General features: G+C 39.7%; 1 protein-coding gene and 1 pseudogene across 2 annotated transcripts in view; both read left to right on the top strand.

Annotated features, from left to right (window-relative positions):
* The window catches only part of Rad18 (RAD18 E3 ubiquitin protein ligase), a 95,575-nt gene that overhangs the window by 25,324 nt on the left and 47,446 nt on the right, over positions 1-22,805 (top strand). For both annotated transcript variants that reach the window (XM_036181565.1, XM_036181564.1), the window contains 2 exons: positions 2,798-2,874; positions 9,473-9,533. In XM_036181565.1, coding sequence (XP_036037458.1) covers positions 2,798-2,874; positions 9,473-9,533 — 138 coding nt within the window. The remainder of the gene's footprint in view (positions 1-2,797; positions 2,875-9,472; positions 9,534-22,805) is intronic.
* Positions 18,288-18,776, top strand: LOC118579834 (annotated as a pseudogene).

The raw sequence follows: 22,805 nt of genomic DNA, 5'->3' as shown, positions 1-22,805 counted from the left end.
AAAGCTCTTTTTTGCTACACTACATTTCTGTCCACTACTTTACCCAGGCTCAAAATCCTTTTCTTTTCAAATTGTACATTTTTTATATTTTACTGTACTGTTTTCTGTGAATTAGGATAAGTGTATTGAGCAGTAGCCATGCCATAGCTTGAATGTTATACTATTATAAGACTTCCTCCACCGAACAAATTAGTTCATTACTTTTTAATTTTGCCTCACTGAAATAGTCAAGACGTGAGCGGAATGCAGTCAGATTCTTCGCTAGAGTATAACACAAATGGCCTCTACTCTTGTCCTAGTTCTTTGTAGAGATCTTACCCTCTGAAGTCTCCTGAGTACAATCTTCATTGTCCACATCTCAGCATTCTGGTCTTCCTCTTTTCTACCACAGTGGCCTTTCAGGCTGTGCTTAGAGTGTTTGAGGACTCTAGCCTGCAGCCTCACACCCTTCCACAGTCCTTCTTCATGTTACTTCCAAAGGCCTGTGAATCACATGGCTAGGTTTTTCACAGTTGACTCCATTTTCTGTACTCATTTTTTGTTTTTGTTTTTGTTTTTCAAGACAGGGTTTCTCTGTGTAGCCCTAGCTGTCCTGGAACTCGCTCTGTAGATCAGGCTGGTCTTAAACTTAGAGATAGAGATCCACCTGCCTCTGCCTCCCAAGAGCTGGCATTATTAAAGGCGTCTACCACCAAGCTCAGCTTGATCTGTACTACTTTTTTTTGGTATCGGTTATTTTTCTTATCGGTATGACCAAATACCCGAGAAGAAGCAACTTCAAGAAGGGAAGATTTATTTTGACTCATTGATTGAGGTGCTACATGAGTGGGAAGGCATGGCAAAGTTTATGATTCTGAGTGTACAGCTAAGACTCCTACCATCTCAGTGTGCCAGGAAGCAGAAAAATGGGAGTGCTGGCATTCTGTAGAAACAGCCTGCAATTGGTGTTCCTGTGTCTGAGCTTCTCAGTTGTGATTTTGTTGTTGTTTTATGTTTTTATGCTTTCTTGGTAGCCGCCCTTGGCCTTTTGCAGTCCATCAGAAAGTGTATTTGTGATCTTAATCAGATGTGGGTCCTTGCAGACTATCTCCTGGACATTGGTTTTTGTCACCTGATGCTCCTGATCGCTCCCAATTTTGCCACCTGTTTTTGGGTTTTAGGACATGTAGTTGCTGTTTGACTTGATGGATTCAAGCAAAATTATAGTTGGGTAGATGGTCTAGTTTCTCCTTGTCATTATAGTGAGGGTAATGACATTGTTAGCTTTCTACACCCTAAACAGAATTAGAAATCTCTCTGAAGGTAGTTTAAATCCTTAAGTTGTACCCACCCTAACAACATAATTTTCTTACTACTGTAGAGTGTGCCAGATGTCTTGAATGGTACTTGTGTTAATGCATGGGATAGAATGTAACTGCTTTTCCTTTCCTATGATACCTGGACTCAGTAAGCTCCCAAGGACATAAACAGTTCTTGCTCACAGATGATATTGTTTACATTGCTTCTACCAGCTTTACAATATTAAGGAGGCAGATACATATCAGTGCTTGGAAAAGAAAATTTTTTGTTTAAGTGAAGCAATTGCTCTGAATTTAAAAATAAACTTTAGTAGGTTTATTTGCAGTTGATATAGATGGGAGGTTGAGGTGGGTGTAGAGGGAGATTGAATGAGGTGGGAACTGACTGAGAAGTACTCTTATTTCCCCCATGTGTTTACCCTACAGCGTAACCAGTTATCAAGCCATCCTAGTTTTTGTCTACCTTTTAATATCCATAGGATATTTTGAAGTGATTTGACTTAGTATCTTTTTACATATAAACGAGTATAAATGATTGTCAGTTCTTATTCTGTACCTCATGCACTTAAATAGATGGACTTTTGATACTAAAAGACAGCATTTGGAAAATTTGCACTATTTATGTTTAAAGAAAGCCATTTAATATGTGATCTCCTTGCTATGGGTGGTTTTGGAGGCAAGGGATTTCCTGTGGTATTTGCAGATCTTTTTCTTTCCTTGCCAAGTTTCACTACATTTAATATATTGGAGTTTGAGTGGCTATCCTCTAAGAATTTAACTCGTAGTAGTAAATTAATTCTCATATTTCATTGGAATTGCTGTTTATATATTCAAGAGAGAAGGCAAAAATAACATGGTATTTCTTACGATGTTATTTTGATATGTAGAAGAGTTGAATGTTAAAACTCCACATTCTTCTTTTAATGTATTACTTTGAAATATTGTTAGACTTACTATTTTAATTACTATTCTATTGTTGTGATGAACGAAACACCAAGACCAAGGCAACTTTAAGGAAGCACTTAACTGACTGGGCTTGCTTATAGTTTTAAAGGGTGAGTCCATGACCATTATGGAAGGGGGGGCGGGGCATGATGGAAGGCGCCTGGCATGGCATGGCATTGGAGCCATAGTTGAGAGTTCATATCTGATGTGCAAGTTTCAGACAGAGAGAGAGAGTATGTGGGACTGGGCCTAAGTGGGCTTTTGAAACCTTAAAGCCCAGCCCTAGTGACACACCTCTTCCAACAAGGCCATACCTCCTAATCCTTTCCAAATATTTCTACTAACTGTGGGGACCTAGCATTCAAATTTGTGAGTCAGTGGAGGCCATTCTCCTTCAAACCACCAGACTTATTTTTGAAAACTTGCAAAAAGAAGGCAGGAATCTGCATGTGTTTATACCTATCTTTCTCTATTGTTAAAACCTCATATAGGCATAGAGTAATGATCAAACAGTGTGATTAAGTGGTTTTTTCTTCTTCTTCTTCTTTTAATAGCTGCTGAAATAGTTCAAGAAGTTGAAAACATGGAGAAGACCAGGATGCGCCTTGAAGCCAGTAAACTCAATGAAAATGTATGTTGAATCTTTCAGTGTCTGTGTAGTAGTGCAGGAAGAAAAAATTGAATTGAACTTTTAAAATTAAAAGCCAGCCTTTGTAAATTATTTTTAGTAGAAAATATACTCTAACACAGTACTTTTTACAGTATTAAGATTTCCTTACAGCTCATGTCTTCGTACAGCATTTGTGTTTAACAAACTTACAGCATAAAGTACAGCCCCAAGTAGAGTTTTGCTTATAAGCTTGAGTCATATAGAGAAAGCTCTTGTGGCTCTGTTTGCTGTCTGCTGTGAGGTAAAGACACTCCTCCACCACTTATCCTGTCACTGTGGAGTTCTGCCCAGATGTCTGGGGCCAAGCAGCCATGGGCTGAACACTGAACCAGCATGTGAGCTATAAGCTAGAAAAATGAGTATGTCACTAGGACACATTGGAAAAGAGAAACAACTAAAGAAAAATGAGCTGGGAGGTGATGGTGCATACCTTTAATCTCAGCACTCGGGAGGCAGAGGCAGGTGGATCTCTGTGAGTTCGAGTCCATCTTGGTCTATAAACCAAGTTCCAGTACAGCCCGAGCTATTACACAGAGAAATCCTATCTTGATAAACAAAAACAAAACCCCAAAACAAAATTAAAAAAAAAAAAAAAAGAAAAATAAGAATATTCTAAGATTTGTGATCTTTATAAACATCTATGCATAATTTTCATAAGCATTAAGAATGAGTTCTGGTTGGGGATTTAGCTCAGTGGTAGAGCGCTTGCCTAGCAAGTGCAAGGCCCTGGGTTCGATCCTCAGCTCCGAAAAAACAGACAAACAAAAAAATGCAAAATGTTTGGGGCTGGAGAGATAGCTCAGTGGTTAAGAGCATTGACTGCTTTCCCAGAAGACCTGGGTTCAATTCCCAGCACCCACATGACAGCTCACAACTGTCTGTAACTCTAATTCCAGGGGATCTGACACATTCACATAGACATACATGCAGGCAAAAAAACTAACACACATAAAAATAAAAACTTTAAAAAAAAAAAAAAAAAGAATGAGTTCTGGGTTTACTCTGCTATTCCTGATGACTTTTGTAGCTCTTAGGAGAGACAGTAGGACTATGATTCACATTCAGTAGCAATGTATCTTTTATAGTTACCTTTCCCTAGTTTCTATGAATCATGGGCCAATTTTTAATAATCTGATTTTAAAGAAAATAGGCAATTATATAGCTGAAACATAATTGCCTACCATCTGGAAAGTTACTTTTTTAAAGATTGTATTTTTATTTACATGTGTGTGTCTTTGTGTATATATACTGTGTATGTATGTGTGTGTGTGTGTGTGTGTGTGTGTGTGTGTGTGTGTGTGTGTATGCCTGTGGAGGCCAAACAAGGGTGTTGGATCACCTGGAACTGGAGTGAGAGGCATTTGTGAGCTTCCTGATAAGAGTGCTGGGAACTAAACGTAGGTCTTCTGAAAGGGTGGCAAATGCTTCTAACTTTAGAGTTATCTCTTCAGCACCAGTAATCACCAGTTTTTTCTTCTTCCTCCTCCTCTTCCTCCTCCTCTTTTTCCTCACATCTTTCTTATTTCTACTTCATATACATACATATATATAAATACATTTTTTTTTTTTTTTTTTTGAGATAGGTTCTCACTTTGTAGCTTTGGCTGTCCTGGAACTCACTGTATAGATCAAGTTACCTCAAACTCACAGAGCTCTATCTACCTGCCTCAGCTTCCCAAGTACTGGGATTAAAGGTGTGTACCAGCACTCCCAGCTAATTTAATACTCCTTTTAAAAAATTTTTATTTAAAAAATATTTTTTCATAGGATATATTTTAATCATTCTTTTTCCTCCTCCAACTCCTCCCTATTTCTTAACCCATTCAACTTCATGTTTGTTCTCTTTCTCCATTATTGAAATAAAAAATAAATAAACAAAAATAATAAATAAGTAAATACAATAAAAAATTGTAGCACAAATTCTAATTGGTCTTAGCAATGAAAACCTGGAGTCAAATATTGGGGTAAATGCTGAAAGATCAGAGGAGTAGAGCAGCCAGCCACTAGAAAGGCTTTTTACCTCTAAGAATCCTCAGACTGAAAGGGCTGAGCTCCTGTCTCCACCCTGCCTTATCATTTCCTCTCCTCACCCAGCCATATCACTTCCTGTTTCCTCCTCCCAAATGCTGGCATTAAAGGTATGTGCCACCACCACTGCCTGATCTCTAGTGGCTAGCTTCTGCACTCTAATATTCAGGCAAGCTTTATTTGTTAGAGCACAAACAAAATATCACCACAAAAAAAAAATCCAAAAAACACAATAAAAATCAGAAAAACCAAAAGAAATAGAATAAGACAAAAAATAATAAAGTACACCAAAAAAAATGGATTCTATTTTTTATATTGGCCAACTGCTAGGCATGAGACCTGCCCTGAAGTATACCCAGTGACACACCATTGGAGCAAACTGATATTCCCTGTGCCAGCAGGTATCAATTATAAATAGCTTCTTGGTTAGGGCTAGGGCTTTGTGTTCACTTCCCCTTCTTAATGCTGGGAATTTTGTCTGGTTTGTCTTGTGCATACTATCACAGTCTCTGAATTCATATGCATATCAGTCCTGTTGTGTCTGGAAGACACTGTTTCCTTGGAGTTCATCACCTTTGGCTCTTATAGTCTCCACTTCCTCTTTCATATAGATCCTTGAACTTTGAGGGGAGGGGTTTTATAAAGACATCCCATTTAGGGCTGAGTGTTCCAAAGTCTCTCACTCTCTGAACATTGTCCAGTTGTGAATCTGTTTGTTAATTACCATCCACTACAAGAAGAAGCTTTTCTGATAATTGAATAGTGCTCTGATATATGGATATAGCAGTATGTCACTAGGAATCTGTAGACGAATTGCTAAACAGTCTTATTAATAAAAAAACCTAAGAGCCAGGTATTGGGGTGAATTCTGAAAGATCAGAGAAGCAGAGCAAGCCATAGCTTCCTCACCTTGCCAACTTCTCAGCCAATCCTGTTTACTTAAACTGGAAGCCTCTGAATCTTCATCCGAATGGATCTCAGCTGAACTGCTGCTAAAAGCCTGAAATCTTAAAAGCCTCTAGTTCCTGGTCCTCACGCCTTATATATCTTTCTGCTTCCTGCCATCACTTCCTGGGATTAAAGGTGTGTGTCACCAGGCTTGGCTGTTTCCAATGTGGTCTTGAACTCATAAAGATCTGGATGGATCTCTGCCTCCCAAGTGATAGGATTGAAGGTGTGTGTGCCACCATTTTCTGGCCTCTATGTCTATCTAGTGGCTGTTCTGTTCTCTGACTGCAGATAAGTTTATTAGAGTGCACAATATATTGGGGGGCACAATATCACCACAGGAATCATTTTATTGCTTTGTTCCATAATAGGGCTTCCTCTAGATCAATGGCTATCTAGTCTCAGGTTCTTGACCACTTTAACAGTGTCAGGTATGGGTTCCAGCTCATGGAGTGGGCCTTAAATCCAATAAAATAAAAGTAGTTATTCCTGTAACATTGTGCCTCTATTGTACCAGTATACCTTGCAGGCAGATATGTGTTGTAGGTTGCAGAGTTTGTAGCTGGGTGATATTAATAATTTTCTCCTCAGGTAGTATGCAAGAATACTTTCTAATACCATCAACAATAGTCAGTAGGGGTGAAGCTTCTCGTTGGGCACCAGCTCAATTTCTCCATGTTTGATGACATCAATAATAGGGCCTTATCATCAGACTATAGAGAATAACCAATAACCAATATAGCTTTGGTAATAACTTGTATTTGGAGGTGTCTATGGAACACCTTTGGCCAATGATTCAGCAAGTTGTAACTCATTCCTATCACTGGAGGTTTTACTTGGTGACATAAGATGTCTAATTGGGGCATTGACTCCATTTAAATTTCTTTCATATATGTATATATTTTAGGAAGCTTCTATAGTGGTCGATTTCCATATGGCATTTCAGCCTTTAGTGTTAGGTGTCCCTCTTTATAATCCCTCCTTTCTTCTGCCCTTCCATTCCCATTCCATTTAGTCCTCCTCATTTCCCCTTTATCTCTTTATAGTACTGTATTCTATTTCCTTTTCCTTGGAACATCACACCCCTCCCTGGTCTCTTACTAGCTACCTAACCTCTGAGGTTATTTGGGTTGAAATACATATGTCTAAAGCTTAAAAGCTAACACCTATATAAAAACACATGATTTTTTTTTTTTTTTTTTTTAGGTCTAGGTTACCTCATTCATGATGATTGCTTTTACACCATCTATTTACCTGAAAAATTTATTATTTCATTTATCTGAGTAGCCGAATAATCCATTTATCAGTTGATGGACATGTAGGCTATCTGCAATTTATAGCTATTTGACTAGAGCAGCAATGAACATGGATGAGCAAGTATCTCTGTAGTAGGATGTTGAATCTTTTAGATATATACCCAAAATGGATTTTGTGGTAAATTGATTTTCAGCTATTTGAGGACCCTCCACACTGACATCCATAGTGACTATACCATCTTGAACTCCCACCAGCAGTGAATAAGTGTTCCCTTTTCCCACATCCTCACCGGCATTTATTGTCATTTGTTTTACTGATTTTGGTCATTTTGACTGGAGTGATATGCAATGTAAAGTAGTTTAATTTCCTTGATGGCTAAACATGATGAGCATTTTAAAAGTGTTTCTCAGCCATTTGTGTTTCATCTTTTGAAAAGTGTTTAATTCTGTACCCCATTTTTAAATTGGTTGTTTTCCTTTGTTCAGATTTTTTTTTAGTTCTTTATATATTCTAGATACTAACCCACTATCATATTTCCTATTCTGTAGGCTGACACTTTGCTCAAATGATGGTGTCTTTGCTGTACAGAAGCTGCTTTCTGAGGTCCCACTGGTTAATCGTTAGTCTTACTGCCTGTGTTGTTGAGCTATTTAGAAATTCCCTTCCTGTGCAATGAATTCAATCCTATTCTCTACTTTCTTCTATAAGATTCAGTCTATCTAGTCTTACATTAAGGTTCTTGATCCATTTAGAGTTAAGTTTTGTGCAGGGCAACGGCTGTGGGTCTGTTTTTACTTTTCTCCATGTAGCTGTCTGGTTTGACCAGCACCATTTGTTGGCCATGCTGTCTTTTCTCCAATGTGTAGTTTTAGTTTCTTTGTCAAAGATTAGCTGTTCATAGGTGTGTGGAATTATGTCTGGGTCTTCAGTTCTATTCTATTGATCAAGATGTCTTCTTATGTCAATACCATGTTTTTTAAATGAGTGTGGCTCTATAATACAATTTGAAATCTGTGATAGTGATATATCCAGTATTTCTTCTATAGCTCAGGATTGTTTTTACTATTCTGGGTTTTGTATTTATAATGTAATATTCTTAATACAGAAACCCACTTTAGTTGACAAAATAGACTTCAAGAATTAGAGAAGAGATTCATGAAAGTTTCAAAGCAGAAAGAGGAAATGACATGTACAACTAAAAACTCAGACTTGCTTAAAATTTGTCTTTGTTTTCTTAATATATTTTAATTTTTAATTAGGTTTTTAGTAACCACAAAAACAGTGGATGTCTTTATGGTGCTTTCATACATTCATATCATTGTGCTTTGCTCATATTCACCCTATCCCTTGTACTGGTTCTCTTCCTCTGCCAAATATTTCCCCTTAATATTTCACTTGAGAAACCTTACATATGCAGAAAGGTGAAAGAAATGGTACTACCGTCTACCATCAAAGATTTATTACCTGACACGATTTTCCTCCCTGGTTTGACTGTTAGACACAGGTTTGTATGTGTTTTGATTTTTGATATTTTTCCTCAACTATTTGAAGTTGGATACAGATACTTGATGCATTTTATTGGGATATTTCTATTGATGGGAAGAACCAAAACTTTAAATCTCTCCACAAATGAATCTCACCTTGGCCTAAAATCTACAACTACTGTCAATCTACTTATTATAACTTTTCTTTTTTTTGTCAAATTATATGAACAACTGGGGCTGTGGATGACTTAGCTTAGCAGGTGGGATCACTTGCTGTATAAGCATGAAAACTTGAGTTCAAATCTCCAGCTCTCATGTCCAAAGTGAGGCATGGCTGTGCATGTCTGTAACTCCAGTTCTGTGGGGAGTGGGGACAGGAGGATTGCTAGGGCTTGCTGCTTGCCAGCCTAGCTCAGGTTCAGTGAGAGGCCCTGTCTCAAGAAAATATGGCAAAGTGTCTTCATGTGGATACAAGCATGCACATCCATACATACTTGCACATATACCACATACACAATGTAAACAACCTCTTAGATTTCACTGTAATATTGTTAAAGAAGAAAATAGTATTTAATCATGTGAGATTTCCTTCTTGGATACCACTTCGTTTGAGGGAAAAGTTGTTTTTCCTTTTTTGTTAATAAAAGCTAAAATCTGCCAATGAGAGAGAAGTGGTAAGTGAGACTGTGTACTGTTTACGAAAGTTGGAGGAAACGTGCAGGTTCCTCAGAAAGCAGATTGTCTTCCTGTTTTAAGCAACCACATTTGAAATTTTGAAACTTGATTTCCATTTTTGTCATTTTGGATGAAATTCTAAAGATTTTTAAAAATTATTATTCTAGGTCATGGTTTTTACAAAGGACCAAACAGAGAAGGAAATAGATGAAATTCACAGTAAATATCGTAAGTTGTGCAATATGTCCTTATTGTAAAGAATTTAAGTTGCTGTTTTATATTTTAGGTAATTAAAAAATGTTTGATATTAATGTTCAAAATAATCTTGTTAATGTTGTTTCAGAGACGGGGCTTTAGTGGGTGTCTGCTCAGGTACCCCTTTGTATATGGTACCATATCTATATCTATCTATCTATCTATCTATCTATCTATCTATCTATCTATCTATCTATCTATCTATCTATATATCTGTGACTAACATTCTGCTTTGAGCTCATTGTCACCAAGCACTTGGCAAATATGAGTTAATTCCCAGAAACCATTCTGTGAGAAGGGGCGAACATAGGAACATTCAGGACTGCATAGAGTCTCAGGCCTGCAATAACAATTCTACTGTAAGGAGGTATAACACTTTTGTGGCTCAGAGATTTGTGTCAAAAATAAGTTTCCTTCTCTTGTTAGCTTTCTCTCACACATTGCCATTTCCTTTTATGTAAGTGGTCTGCCTGTGTATCTTTGCCAGGTCACACCTTACTGTTTCGTTAACTGGGTAGTTGTTATTTCTTATTTACTTAGTTGATTGGTATTTATTTATTTATTTATTTGGAGACATGGTCTCTCTGTGTAGCCCTGGCTGTTCTGGAATTTGCTATGTAGACTTGGCTGGCTGGCTTTGAACCCACAGAAATCTAATTGCCTCTATTAATTTTTTAATTTTAGTTTTGTTTTATTTTTGTAGCACTGAGGATTGAATTCAAGGCCTTGCATGCAGTAGACTAGCATTCCTGGAAGAGTTACTTCTCCAGCCTCAAGTTTAATGAGGACTGAAGTTCCTTATTCCTCCTGGTTCTGGCTGACTCTCCTTCTCATTCTCCCCACACTTCTCCTCTCTCTCCTTTTCCCTCTTTCTCTCAGTCTCCCTCTCTTTCTCTGTCTCTCTTTGTTTATTGAGTCTGGGTCTTGCTTAGTAGTCCAAACTGTCTCAGCCTTCCTAGTGCTGTGTGTATGTGTGTGTGCCACTACACTAGTTAAGGCCAGCAAGCAGCATATAATGAATGTTGGTTGAGTGAGTGTTCCAGTTATGGTATGGTTTCATTGTGCTCAGATAAAAGTTCTCTTCCTTCCTTCCATCCTTCTATTCATTCATTCATTTATTTATTTATATTTATATTTATTTATTTTACATACCAACCACAGTTTCCCCTCCCTTCTCTCCTCGAGTTCCCTACCCCTACCTCCCTTCTTACCACCCCCCACCCCCATCCACTCCTCAGAAAGGGTAAGGTCTTCTCCAATGGGAGTAAACAAAGTAAATCAAGTTGCTAGGAATCTTAGCTGGGGTCATCCTTGTGGATTCTGGGGAGTTTCCCTGGCACCAGGTTTCTCCCTAACCCTACAATGCCCTCCTCTATCAAGATACCTCTTTTGTTGTTCTCCTCTCTGTCATCCCCCAGCTTGACCCTCCCAATCCCTCATGTTCCAATCCCCCACTTCCTCTCCTCAAACCCCACCCTCCCATCCCACCCCACCCCCACCCCCGCCTCCTGCTGTCAGTTTACCCAAGAGATCTCAACTGTTTTCCCTTTCCAGGGCCATCCATGAATCCCTCTCGGGGGTCCTTGCTACCTAGTTTCTCTAGGGCTGTGGATTGTAGCCTGGTTATCCTTTGCTTTACATTTACTATTCACTTACGAGTGGAGTACATACCGTGTTTGTCTTTCTAGGTCTGGGTTACCTCACTCAAGATGTTTTTTACTAGTTCCATCTATTTGCCTGCAAATTTCATGATGTCATTGTTTTTTATCACTGAGTAAATACTCCGTTGTGTAAATGTACCACATTTTCTTCATCCATTCTTCGGTTGAAGGACATCTAGGTTGTTTCCAGGTTCTGGCTATCATGAATAATGTTGCTGTGAACATTGTTGAGCAAGTGTCCTTGTGGGTATATGCCCAAGATTGATATCATTGGGTCTTGAGATAGATTGATTCCCAATTTTCTGAGAAACTGTTATACTGATTTCCAAAGTGGCTATACCATTTTTCACTCCCACCAACAATGAATAAGGATGTTGAGCAATTCTTTAAATGCATTTCGGCCATTTGAGATTCTTCTGTTGAGAATTCTCTGTTTAGATCGGTACCCCATTTTTTAATTGGACTATTTGGTATTTTGATGTCTAGTTTCTTGAGTTCTTTACACATTTTGGAGGTCAACCTTCTGTCAGATGTGGGGTTGGTGAAGATCTTTTCCCATTCTATAGGCTGCTGTTTTGTCTTATTGACCATATCCTTTTCCTTACAGATGCTTTTTAGTATCAGAAGGTGCCATTTATTAATTGTAGATCTCAGTGTCTGTGCTACTGGTGTAATATTCAGGAATTCAGAGAGTAATTTCCTGTGCCAATGCATTCAAGGCTACTTCCCACTTTCTCTTCTTTCAGGTTCAGTGTAACTGACTTATGTTGAGGTTTTTGATGTACTTAGATTTGAACTTTGTGCATGGTGATATATATAGTCTACATGTCAACATCCACTTATGCCAGTGTCATTTGTTGAAGATGCTTTCTTTTTTCCATTGTACAATTTTGGCTTCTTTGTCAAAAATCAGGTATTCATAGGTGTGTGGATTTATGTCAGGATCTTCAATTTGATTCCATTGATCAGTGTGTCTTGGTATTGTTTTATGCCAATACCAAGCTGTTTTTATTACTATAGCTCTATAGTAGAGCTTGAAGTCAAGGATAGTGATGCCTCTAGAAGTTCATTTATTGTACAGAGTTGTTTTAGCTATCCTGGGCTTTTTATTTTTCCATATGAAGTTCAGTATTGTTCTTTTGAGGTCTGTGCAGAATTGTGTTGGGATTTTGATTGGGAATGCATTGCATCTGTAGATTATTTTTGGTAAGATTGCCACTTGTACCATATGTTAATCTTACTTATTCAAGAGCATGGAAGATCTTTCTATTTTCTAATATTTTCTTCAATTTCTTTCTTCAAAAATTTAAAGTTCTTGTTATTTAGGTTTTTCACTTTTTGGTCAGCATTACCCCAAGATATTGTATATAATTTGTGGCTATAATAAAGGGTGTTGTTTCTGATTTCTTTCTTAGCCCACTTATCATTTGTATTCAGAGGGCTACTGATTTTTTTTTTGAGTTAAACTTGTATCCTGCCACATTACTAAAGGTGTTCATCAGCTGTAGGAGTTCCCTGCTAGAATTTTTGGGGTCACTGTGTATACTAATATATCATCTGCAAATAGCATAAGTTTGACTTCTTCCTTTCCAATTTGTATCCCCTTGATCTCCTTATGTTGTCTTATTGCTCTAGCTAGAACTTCAAGTACTATATTGAATAGCCATGGAGAGAGTGGACAGCCTTGTCTTGTTCCTGATTTTAGTGGAATCGCTTTGAGTTTCTTTCCATTTAGTTTGATGTTGGCCGTCGGCTTGCTGTATATTGCTTTTATTAGTGTTTTTTCAGTTTTTTTATATGGTGAATTACATTGACAGATTTTTGTATGTTGAACCATCCCTGCATCTCTGGAATGAAGCCTACATGGTAGATTTTTTTTTTTTTTTTGATGTGTTCTTGGATTCTGTTTACCAGCATTTTATTGAGTATGTTTGCATCAATGCTCATGAAGGATATTGGTCTGTAATTCTTTCTTTGTTGTGTCTTTGTGTGGTTTTGGTATCAGGGTAACTGTAGCCTCATAAAAAGTGTTTGGCAATGTTCCTTCTGTTTCTATTATGTGTAACAATTTGAGGAGTATTGACATTAGCCCTTCTTTGAAATTCTGGTAGAATTCTAAGCTGAAACCATCTGGCCCTGGGCTTTTTTTGGTTGGGAGACTTTTAATGACTGCTTCTATTTCCTTAGGAGTTATAGGTCTATTTAAATTGTTTATCTGGTCTTGATTTAATTTTGATATGTGGTACATATCCATAAAATTGTCCATTTATTTTAGATTTTCCAATTTTGTGGCATACAGGTTTTTGAAGTATGACCTAATGATTCTATGGATTTCCTCAGTATCTGTTGTTATGTCCCCCTTTTCATTTTTGATTTTGTTAATTTGGATATTCTCTCTCTTTTGGTTAGTTTAGATAAGGGTTTGTCTATTGATTTTCTCAAAGAACTAGCTCTTTGTTTCATTGATTCTTGTATTGTCTTTGTTTTTCTATTTTATTGATTTTAGCGTTCAGATTGCTTATTTCCTATCATTTACTCCTCCTGGATGACTTTGCTTCTTTTTGTTCTAGAGTTTTCAGGTATGCTGTTAAGTTGCTAGTATGAGACTTCTCTAAATTCTTTATGTAGTCACTTAGTGTTATCAATTTTCCTCTTAGCACTGCTTTCATAGTCTTTCATAAGTTTGGGTATGTTGTCATTCATTTCGTTGGATTCTAAGAAGTCTTTAATTTCTTTATTTCTTTCTTGACCCAGTGGTGATTCAGTTGAGCATTGTTCAGTTTCCACGAGTTTGTAGGCTTTCTGTAATTTGTGTTGTTTTTGAATTCTACCTTTAAGCCATGGTGATCCAATAAGATACAGGAGTTTATTCCAATTTTTTTTTTTTTTTGTATCTGTTGAGATTTGCTTTGTGATCGATTTTGGGTAAAATGTTCTTTTAGGTCCATTTGAGTCACATCTTATTTCTCTGTTAAGTTTCTGTCTGGCAGACTTGTCCATTGGTGGGAGTGGGGTGTTGAAGTCTCCCACTATTAGTGTCTGGATTTGATGTGTAATTTAAGCTTTAGTATGTTTCTTTTACAAATGTGGTTGCCCTTGTATTTGGGGCATAAATATTCAGACTTGAGACTTCATCTTGGTGGATTTTTCCTGTAATGAATATGAAATGTCCTCCATCTCTTTTGATTAATTTTAGTTTGAAGTTTATTTTGTTAGATTTTAGGATAGCTACATTAGCTTGTTTCTTAGGTCCATTTGATTGGACCATCTTTTCCCAACTCTTTACTCTGATGTAATGTCTGTCTTTGAAGTTAAAGTTCCTTGTATGCAGTAGAAGGATGGATCCTGTTTGTATATCCATTCTGTTAGTCTGTGTCTTTTTATAGGTGAATTGAGTCCACTAGTATTAAGAGATATTAATGACCAGTGATTATTATTTCCTGTTATTTTTGGTTTTGTGGTTGTTGGTAGTGTGTGTGTGTGTGTGTGTGTGTGTGTGTGTGTGTGTGTGTGTGTTTCTTTCGTTTGGGATTTGCTGGTGTGATACTGTCTTTTGCCTATGTTTTCATTGGTACAGCTAACTTCCTTGGGTTGGAGTTTTCTTTCTAGTAGTTTCTGTAGGGCTAGATTTGTGGATAGGTATTATTTAAATCTGATTTTGTCATGGAATGTCTTTTTTTTTTTTTTTTTTTCTGTCTCTGATGATTGAAAGTTTTGCTGGGTATAGATAGTCTCGGCTGGCATCTGTGGTCTCTTCATGTCTATCCAGGAACTTCTGGCTTTCAGAGTCTCCATTAAGAAGTTGGGTGTAATTCTGATAGGTCTGCCTTATATGTTACTTAGCCTTTTCCTTTGCAGCTCTTAATGTTCTTTCTTTATTCTGTATGTTTAGTGTTTTGATTATGTGGTGAGGGGACTTTTTTTGGGGGAGGGGGTCCAGTCTATTTGGTGTTCTGTAAGCTTCTTGTATCTTCATAGGCATTTCCTTCTTGGGAAAGTTTTCTTCTGTGATATTGTTGAATATATTTTCTGTGCCTTTGAGCTGTAATTCTTCTCCTTCTTCTGTCCCTATTATTTTTAGGTTTGGCCTTTTCATAGTGTCCCAGATTTCCTGAATGTTTTGTGTTAAGAATTTGTTTGATTTAATTTTCTTTGGCCGATGAATCCATTTCCTCTATTGCATCTTCAACACCTGAGATTCTCTCTTCCATCTCTTGTATTCTCTTGGTTATGCTTGCATCTGTAGTTCTTATTTGTTTACCCAGATTTTCTATTTCCAGAATTCCCTTGGTTTGTGTTTTCTTTATTGCCTTACACAGTATCACCACAGTTTCTTTCTCAGGGGAAGGACAGCAGTGAATGGTAAGATAAGGTGGTCTTGGCTCTTTGCTAATGCTCTGATCTCTTGGGCTTTTAACTCTATATTTGGTTCTGTGTTTCTTATTTAGTAAGACTGTTTAGAATTTCATCTACAGTCCCCAGTTTGCTTTCTATGTTGTGATAAACACCCTGACCAAAAGCAACACAGGGAGAAAAGTGTACTATCTATCATGGAGGGAAGTTGGGGCAGGAACCTGGAGGCAGGAACTGATACAGATTCCATGAAGGAACATTGCTGACTGGCTTGCTTAGCCTGTTTTATTACACAACCCAGTACTTGTCCTGGGTGGCACTGCCCACAGTGGACTGGGTCATCCCATATGAATCATAATCAAGAAAATGCCTCACAGACTTGCCTACAGGTCAGGCTGATTTGGCATTGTCTCAACTGAGGCTTCATCTTTCCAAAGGACCCTAGCTTGTGTCAAGTTGACAAATAAACCACCCTCCACATACGGTAGATATAGTTGCTACAGTATGTGCCTGGTGGAGTACATGTATATAATGTATTTGCTCAGACTGACCTACTCATTGTCTTCTTGTCTGTGTGTGTGCGCGTGCCTCAGGGAGTTTAATTTGGATTGTTCACAGCAGTATGGGTGAGGGGTTATTTACAGGAGCATGGCACTGGCACCTTACCATTGTTTATACCACTGATGAGAACCATAACTGCAAGTAGATCCTCAGGGGTCAGGGCCTCATGAGTCCCCTATTAGAATGTTGACAGGGCCAGTCTTGTGCCCATAATTGTAGCTGTTGTAGTTCAAGAGTACAGCCCTGTGTAAGGTTCAGAAGACAGCTTTCCAGTACAGCTGTTCACTGAACACTCACTCTCAATACTTGGAACGAATTCTGAGCTTCTATAGTACTTACCACCCACTGCAGAGAGTAGCTTCTCACCAAACTGGCAGCAAGCATGAACATAACTATTTAGAAAGCATGTGGTCATAGCATGTTCATTTGGCAAAACAGCAGTAATAGCTTCCTTACATGGTCTGTGTCCTCTCCAGCCATCAGCTTATAGTAATGGGCATGGGTTCGCTCTTGTAGAGTGGGCCTCAAATCCAGTCTTACTTGGCAGGTCAGCCATGTAGCAAAAAATAAAAGATATACTTTTCTCTCTCTCAAAAATGTAAAAATAAGTGCATAGTTCTACTTGTAGACAAATGGAGTAAGGGTCTTGACTGACTTTTCTCCCCCTCCACAAAAAAAAAAAAAAATTGATCTGATGAAGTATATGTTAATGTTTGTCTTAGATATTGGCAAACAGGTAGCACAGGACTGTGAGAGAAAACAAGATGGAAAGCACTATAATCTGGTAGCAGTTTTCAGGTGGTAGGATGTGGAACCTGTTGCTACCACTGAGCTGAGACAGGTATCATAGTTCTTGAAAGCCAGGGTAGCCAGAATCTGTGGCACAGTACCAGTGAGAAGGCGGCTGTGGAGAGACAACAGCTCCAAAGATCTGTGAAAGAGGCCAGTGACTCCTGGCTGACTGAAAGGACGAGGCAGAGCAGTTTCTGAGGTCCACACAGGAAGAAGAGTGGCTGGCATCACTATCAGACCAGGCAGGAAAGCCTCATAAAACATAAGCAGAATCTCAGAGATTGCCTTGCTAGTAAAGCCGAATCACCTGCCTGTGCTATGGTTTCCATTGCTGTGCTAGATACATGACCAAAAGCATGGTGGAAAGAGTATTTCATCATACTGCTTGTGGTCTATGGTCTAGGAAGGTCAGGACCTCTAGGCAGGAGTTGATACAGAGGCCACTGACGAGTGTTACTTACTTTCTCCTCATGTCTTGCTCAGTGTGCTTTTTAAAAGCACCCAGGACCACCAGCCCAAGAGTGGCACCACCCTCATTGATCTGAGCCCTCCCACATTAGTCATTGATCAAGAAAATGTCCCACAAGCTGGCCCACAGGCCAGTCTGGTGGGAACATTTTCTCAATTGAGATTCCCTCTTCCCAAATGGCTCTAGCTTGTCTATTTTATGTCTAATTGACATAAAACTAGCCAGTACATCACTTCAGAGCCAGGGAATATGCAATCTAGACTCTTCATGCTGCATATGCTTTGCCACATCTTATTTACCTTTTTGTATTTTAATTGTGCCATTTATGTGTATGGCTGTTTTGCCCACATGCATGTTTGTGCATCTTGGGCAGCCCTGACCCTGCAGAGGTCAAAAGAGGGTGGTTGCTTTCCTAGAACAGGAGTTAACAGACAATTCTGCGCCATTAGAAGAGGTAGGAATTAGGAAACTGTCACACTCAAGTGTCACATGTAAAGTCACATGTGACACTTGAGTGTGACAGTTTCCTGACATTCTAATATTTACTTAAAAGTTTTAATTTTCTCTTTGACATAAAATGCTTTTGTTCATTTTTCTTGACATTCCTGTCCTGTCATTCACTTCTGAGACTAAGAGTGCCAGAATTCAAGTCTGATGGCTACACTTTGTTGTGCTTCTACTTAAAAGTATCCTAAGTCAGGAATGGTAGCAATCAGGAAGCTGAGGCCAGGGATTATATGTTTGAGGCTAGACTGATGTATATATTCCAGGACCTGCCTCCAAAAGAAAAAGAGGTACTTGTGCTGGCTAGTTTTGTACTAACTTGACACAATTGAAGTCATCTGAGATGAGGGAACCTCACTTGAGAAAATGCCTTCAGGGGCCACTATGATGGTGATGAGTTTCCAGTGGCTGTGGGAATACCGCTTCCTGCCCTTCTTTATGTTACAGCCGAACGTGGACACTCGGCAGAAGCAGCTTGGTGCTCTCTCGTTCTGTCCTTCTGCCGCTTGCACAAACAGTCCAGCACGACGGTGATAGAAGCCCGGGAGAGCCCGCTCTTCAACAGTGTCCAGCTACAGCGGGAAGGTCCTGTAGAGTCAATCCAGATTGTATTAGAGGAACTTAAGGAAGAAAGGGAACCTTGAGTGGTTGGATAAGAGTAAGTCTAGCTTCCTGATCATGTGGCGGAGGCCAGAAGAATGGGGAAACTCATTCATCAATGGGTTTCCAGGAGCAGCCAGAACCACTCTGTGTTTATCCTGTATGAACTGACCAGTGGGGAAGACACAGAGGATGAAGCTCTACAAGGCCCTACTGCAGGAGCACAAGGCTGAGACTATCACTGTCAATGATGGCCGAGAAGTCAAGTTCTTCTAGCAGAGACCTGTCTCCTTCTACTTCTTACCTTCCACCTTTCCAGGGCTTTCACAAGGAGACAGACCAAGTGTCCCACAGACTGGACCAGTCACTCCACCGACTCAAAGGGCTCAAGTCCTGAAAGCTCAGACTTAGGGATATTTCCTGCTTAGTCCATTCTATCTGTCCCCGGGACAGAGTGAGCCCACGGTGCCAGGGGAAAAGGATGGTTCTTGCCTTTCCCATCCTAGACTGTCCCTAGGCCAGGGTCTATAAACCTGACACTTTATATATGTTCTCACACATAAGTACACATCTGTATACACCTGCACCTGCTTCTTTCTCCTTCCCCCTCCCTCTCCTTAGCTGCTGTGGCATCCCTTCTCAGGCTGGTGCTGGATCTTCCTAGGGGTGGGGTGGGGGGAAGCCCTGGCTGCAGGTAGCCTTCCAGACAATACAGAGATAGGAAGTCCCAGTGGGGGCTTGGCAGTGAAAGGCAGCCCCACTCTGATTTATGATATTAAAATTTCTACTCCCACAAAAAAAAAGGAGAAGAAGAAGAAGAAGAAGAGGAGGAGGAAGAGGAGGAGGAGGAGGAGGAAGAGGAAGAAGAAGAAAATGCCTTCATAAGATCAGGCTATAGGCAAGGCTGTAGGACATTTTCTTAATCAGTGAATGATGTTGGAGTGCCCAGGCCATTGTTTCCCTGGGCTGGTGGTTCTGGGTGCTATAAAAAATTAGGCTAAGCAAACCAAGAGGAGCAAGTGAGTAAGTAGCACCCCTCCATGGCCTCTGAATTAGCTCCTGCCTCCAGGTTCCTGCCCTGTTTGAGTTCCTGTCCTGACTTCCTTCAGTGATGAACAGTGATGTGGAAGTGTAAGTTGAATAAGCCCTTTCCTCCGCAGTTGCTTTGGTCATGGTGTTTCTTCACAGCAGTGGTAACCCTAACTAAGACAGTAGCCCATTACATACATGGCTGACTTAGCTCACAGAGTCTCCTAGTACTTCGGTGTGCCTCAGCACTTTTTTTTTGTTTGTTTTTTTCAAGACAGAGTTTCTCTGTAGCTTGGAGCCCATCCTGGATCTCGCTCTGTAAACCAAGCTGGCCTTGAACTCACAGAGATCCACCTGCCTCTGCCTCCCAAGTGCTGGGATTACAGGTGTGCGCCACCACCACCCGGGGCCTCAGCACTTTTTATTTGTAGTTCTCATCTCACCATAGAGGGTTTTAGAAAGGTGTGTCATGTATTCAAGAGCCAACATTTAATTACTTAAGAATTCTTACTGTTGGATCAAAGAGATGTGTGTAAGTCTGTTTGTCATATATCTATTTATATATGGAGAGAGTTGCTGGGATACTAAACATGTACCCTGCTACTCAGCTACTATGCAACCTACCATCAAGACAGTCTTAATAAAGTTGACTTTTTGTTTTTTCTAAATGATGAGTGTGTGCATGCTGGGAGGAATACAGCATCATTTCTTTGATGCGTGCTAGGGTACCAGAAATTTTCTCCACCATCGCTGCTGCACCATTCATGGATTATGTCACCGTAATAAAAAAGGACAGATAGGGGCTAAAGAGATGGCCCAGAGCATAAGAGCAGTTGTTCTTATGGAAAACCCAGGTTTGGTTCCCAGCACCCACATAGAGACTAACAACTATCTGTAACTCCAGAACTGTAAATTCAGAGGATCCAACACCCTCTTCTGGCCTCCATAGGAACTGCACATGTGTGGTACACAGGCATACATGGAGGCAAAACATCCATACATGTAAAATACATACATTTTTTTCTTAAGGATCAGATTACATCTTAGTATGGTTATGACAATAAGTGTTACCTGATAGTCTTTGAAGGAAAAATTTCAGGGTTCTTTAGCAGTACTGTACTGTGATATACAGTTTTAGAATATAGATGATGGAAAGGGAAGAGGAGCCCACCCACAAATAAAACTGTCAATAGTAGAGACTTGAGGCAGAAAGAGCTTTGATCATGTGGTTTTGGAAAATGTAGACAGATGGAATCATGAGTTGTGCCCCCCACCTGTTGCCTGGAAGCTATGTGGAAAGCAATAACGAGGGGCTAGTAGATTTTAGAGCTTGGCAGCAGCAGACCTTGACAGTGTGCCTTCTAGAATGGTTTCATGGAGAAGAGGAAGGAGTTAGAAGCACTCAGTTGGTTGAGACCAAGTTGGAAAAAGTGAGACCATTAAAAAAGTAGACAGCTCCTTTATTACTGTGTCATGGAGAGTAGAAAAATGAGGTAGCTGAAAGTGAGTTTGCAGTCGGGGAGAAGTTTTTTTGGTTTTTTTTTTTTTTTTTTTTGTAAAAGTTGAGAGGTACTTATCTCAGTGTCTTTCAGGCTTTTGGAATGCCACCCACAGCCAGAGATGATGCTTATAGCACCACTAACTACAAACACAAGTTATGGAAACAAGTTTCATAAAACCATATTTACCTTTATCATTTTTGGTGCCTGTTGGTACTATCCATTCTGCCCTCTGTTTATTAAGAAGTGAAAAGCTGTGGATCTCTGCATCTGCTTCCATCAGTCATTGGATGAGATTTCTAGCATGGCAGTTAGGGTGTTTGGCCATCCTATCACCAGAGTAGTTCAGTTTGGGCTTTCTCTCGACCGTTGCCAGTAGTCTATTGTGGAAGTATCTTTGTGGATTTCTGGGGGCCTCTCTAGCACTTTGCTTCCTCCTATTCTGATGGGGTCTTCATTTATCATGGTCTGTTATTCCTTGTTCTCCCTCTCTGTTCTTGATCCAGCTGGGATCTCCCGCTCCCCTAAGCTGTCTTTCCCTCGACCCTTGCCCTTCATTACCCCCACTCATGTCCAGTTTGCTCATGTAAATCTTACCTATTTCTCTGTCATTGGGTGATCCCTGTGCCTTTCTTAGGGTCCTGTTTTCTAGGTAGCCTCCCTGGAGTTGTGAGTAGCAGTCTAGTCATCCTTTGTTTTACATCTAGTATCCTCCTATGAGTGAGTACATACCATCATGTTTGTCTTTCTGAGTCTGGGTTACCTCACTCAGGATGACTTTTTTCTAGATCCATCCATTTGCCTGCAAACCTCATGATGTCATTGTTTTTCTCTGCTGAGTAGTACTCCATTGTGTATATGTACCACATTTTATTTATCCATTCTTCAGTTGAAGGGCATCTAGGTTGTTTCCAGGTTCTGGCTATTACAAACAATGCTTCTATGAATATAGCTGAGCATGTTCCAGGTGGAGCTCCAGGAATCCAATCGGTGAGAAAGAGGAGGGATTGTATGAGTGAGAATTGTTGAGACCAAGATTGGAAAAAGCACAGGGACAAACAGCCAAACTAGTGGAAACACATGAACTATGAACCAATAGCTGAAGAGCCCCCAACTGGATCAGGCCCTCTGGATAAGTGAGACAGTTGATTAGCTTGAACTGTTTGGGAGGCCCCCAGGCAGTGGGACTGGGACCTGTCCTTAGTGCATGAGCTGGCTGTTGGGAACCTGGGACCTATGCAGGGACACTTTGCTCAGCCTGGGAGGAGGGGACTGGACCTGCCTGGATTGAATCTACCAGGTTGAGCTGGATCCCCAGGGGAGTCCTTGCCCTGGAAGAGATGGAATGGGGAGGGGAGAAGCTGGGGGGAGGGTGGGAAGAGGGAGGACAGGGAATCCGTGGCTAATACGTAAAATTAAATCAAATTATAAAATAAAAAAATTGCTACTGAAAAGATACAAAGGAGATTCTATTAATTATTTAGGATATAAAATAGGGCTATAAAAAATTAGCCCCCCCCCAAAAAAAGAAGTGAAAAGCCAGTCCCTGGACTACTAAATATTCCCCCCACAATCTGTAATGATTAGTGTAGTTGTTTGAAAAGAAAATGGCCAAAGGGAGTGGCATCATTAGAAAGTGTGGCTTTGTTGGAGTAGGTATGGCCTTGTTGGAGGAAGTGTGTCACTGTGGAAGCAGGATTTGAGGTCTCATATATGCTCAGGCCACGCCTGGTGTCTCAGCCACTTCCTTTTGCCTGCATAAGATATAGAATGCTCA

The sequence above is a fragment of the Onychomys torridus genome, chromosome 3 (assembly GCF_903995425.1).
Source record: "Onychomys torridus chromosome 3, mOncTor1.1, whole genome shotgun sequence".
NCBI lineage: Eukaryota > Metazoa > Chordata > Mammalia > Rodentia > Cricetidae > Onychomys > Onychomys torridus.
Note: the sequence above shows the minus strand (reverse complement) of the source record. Positions and strands in the feature narration are given on the sequence as shown.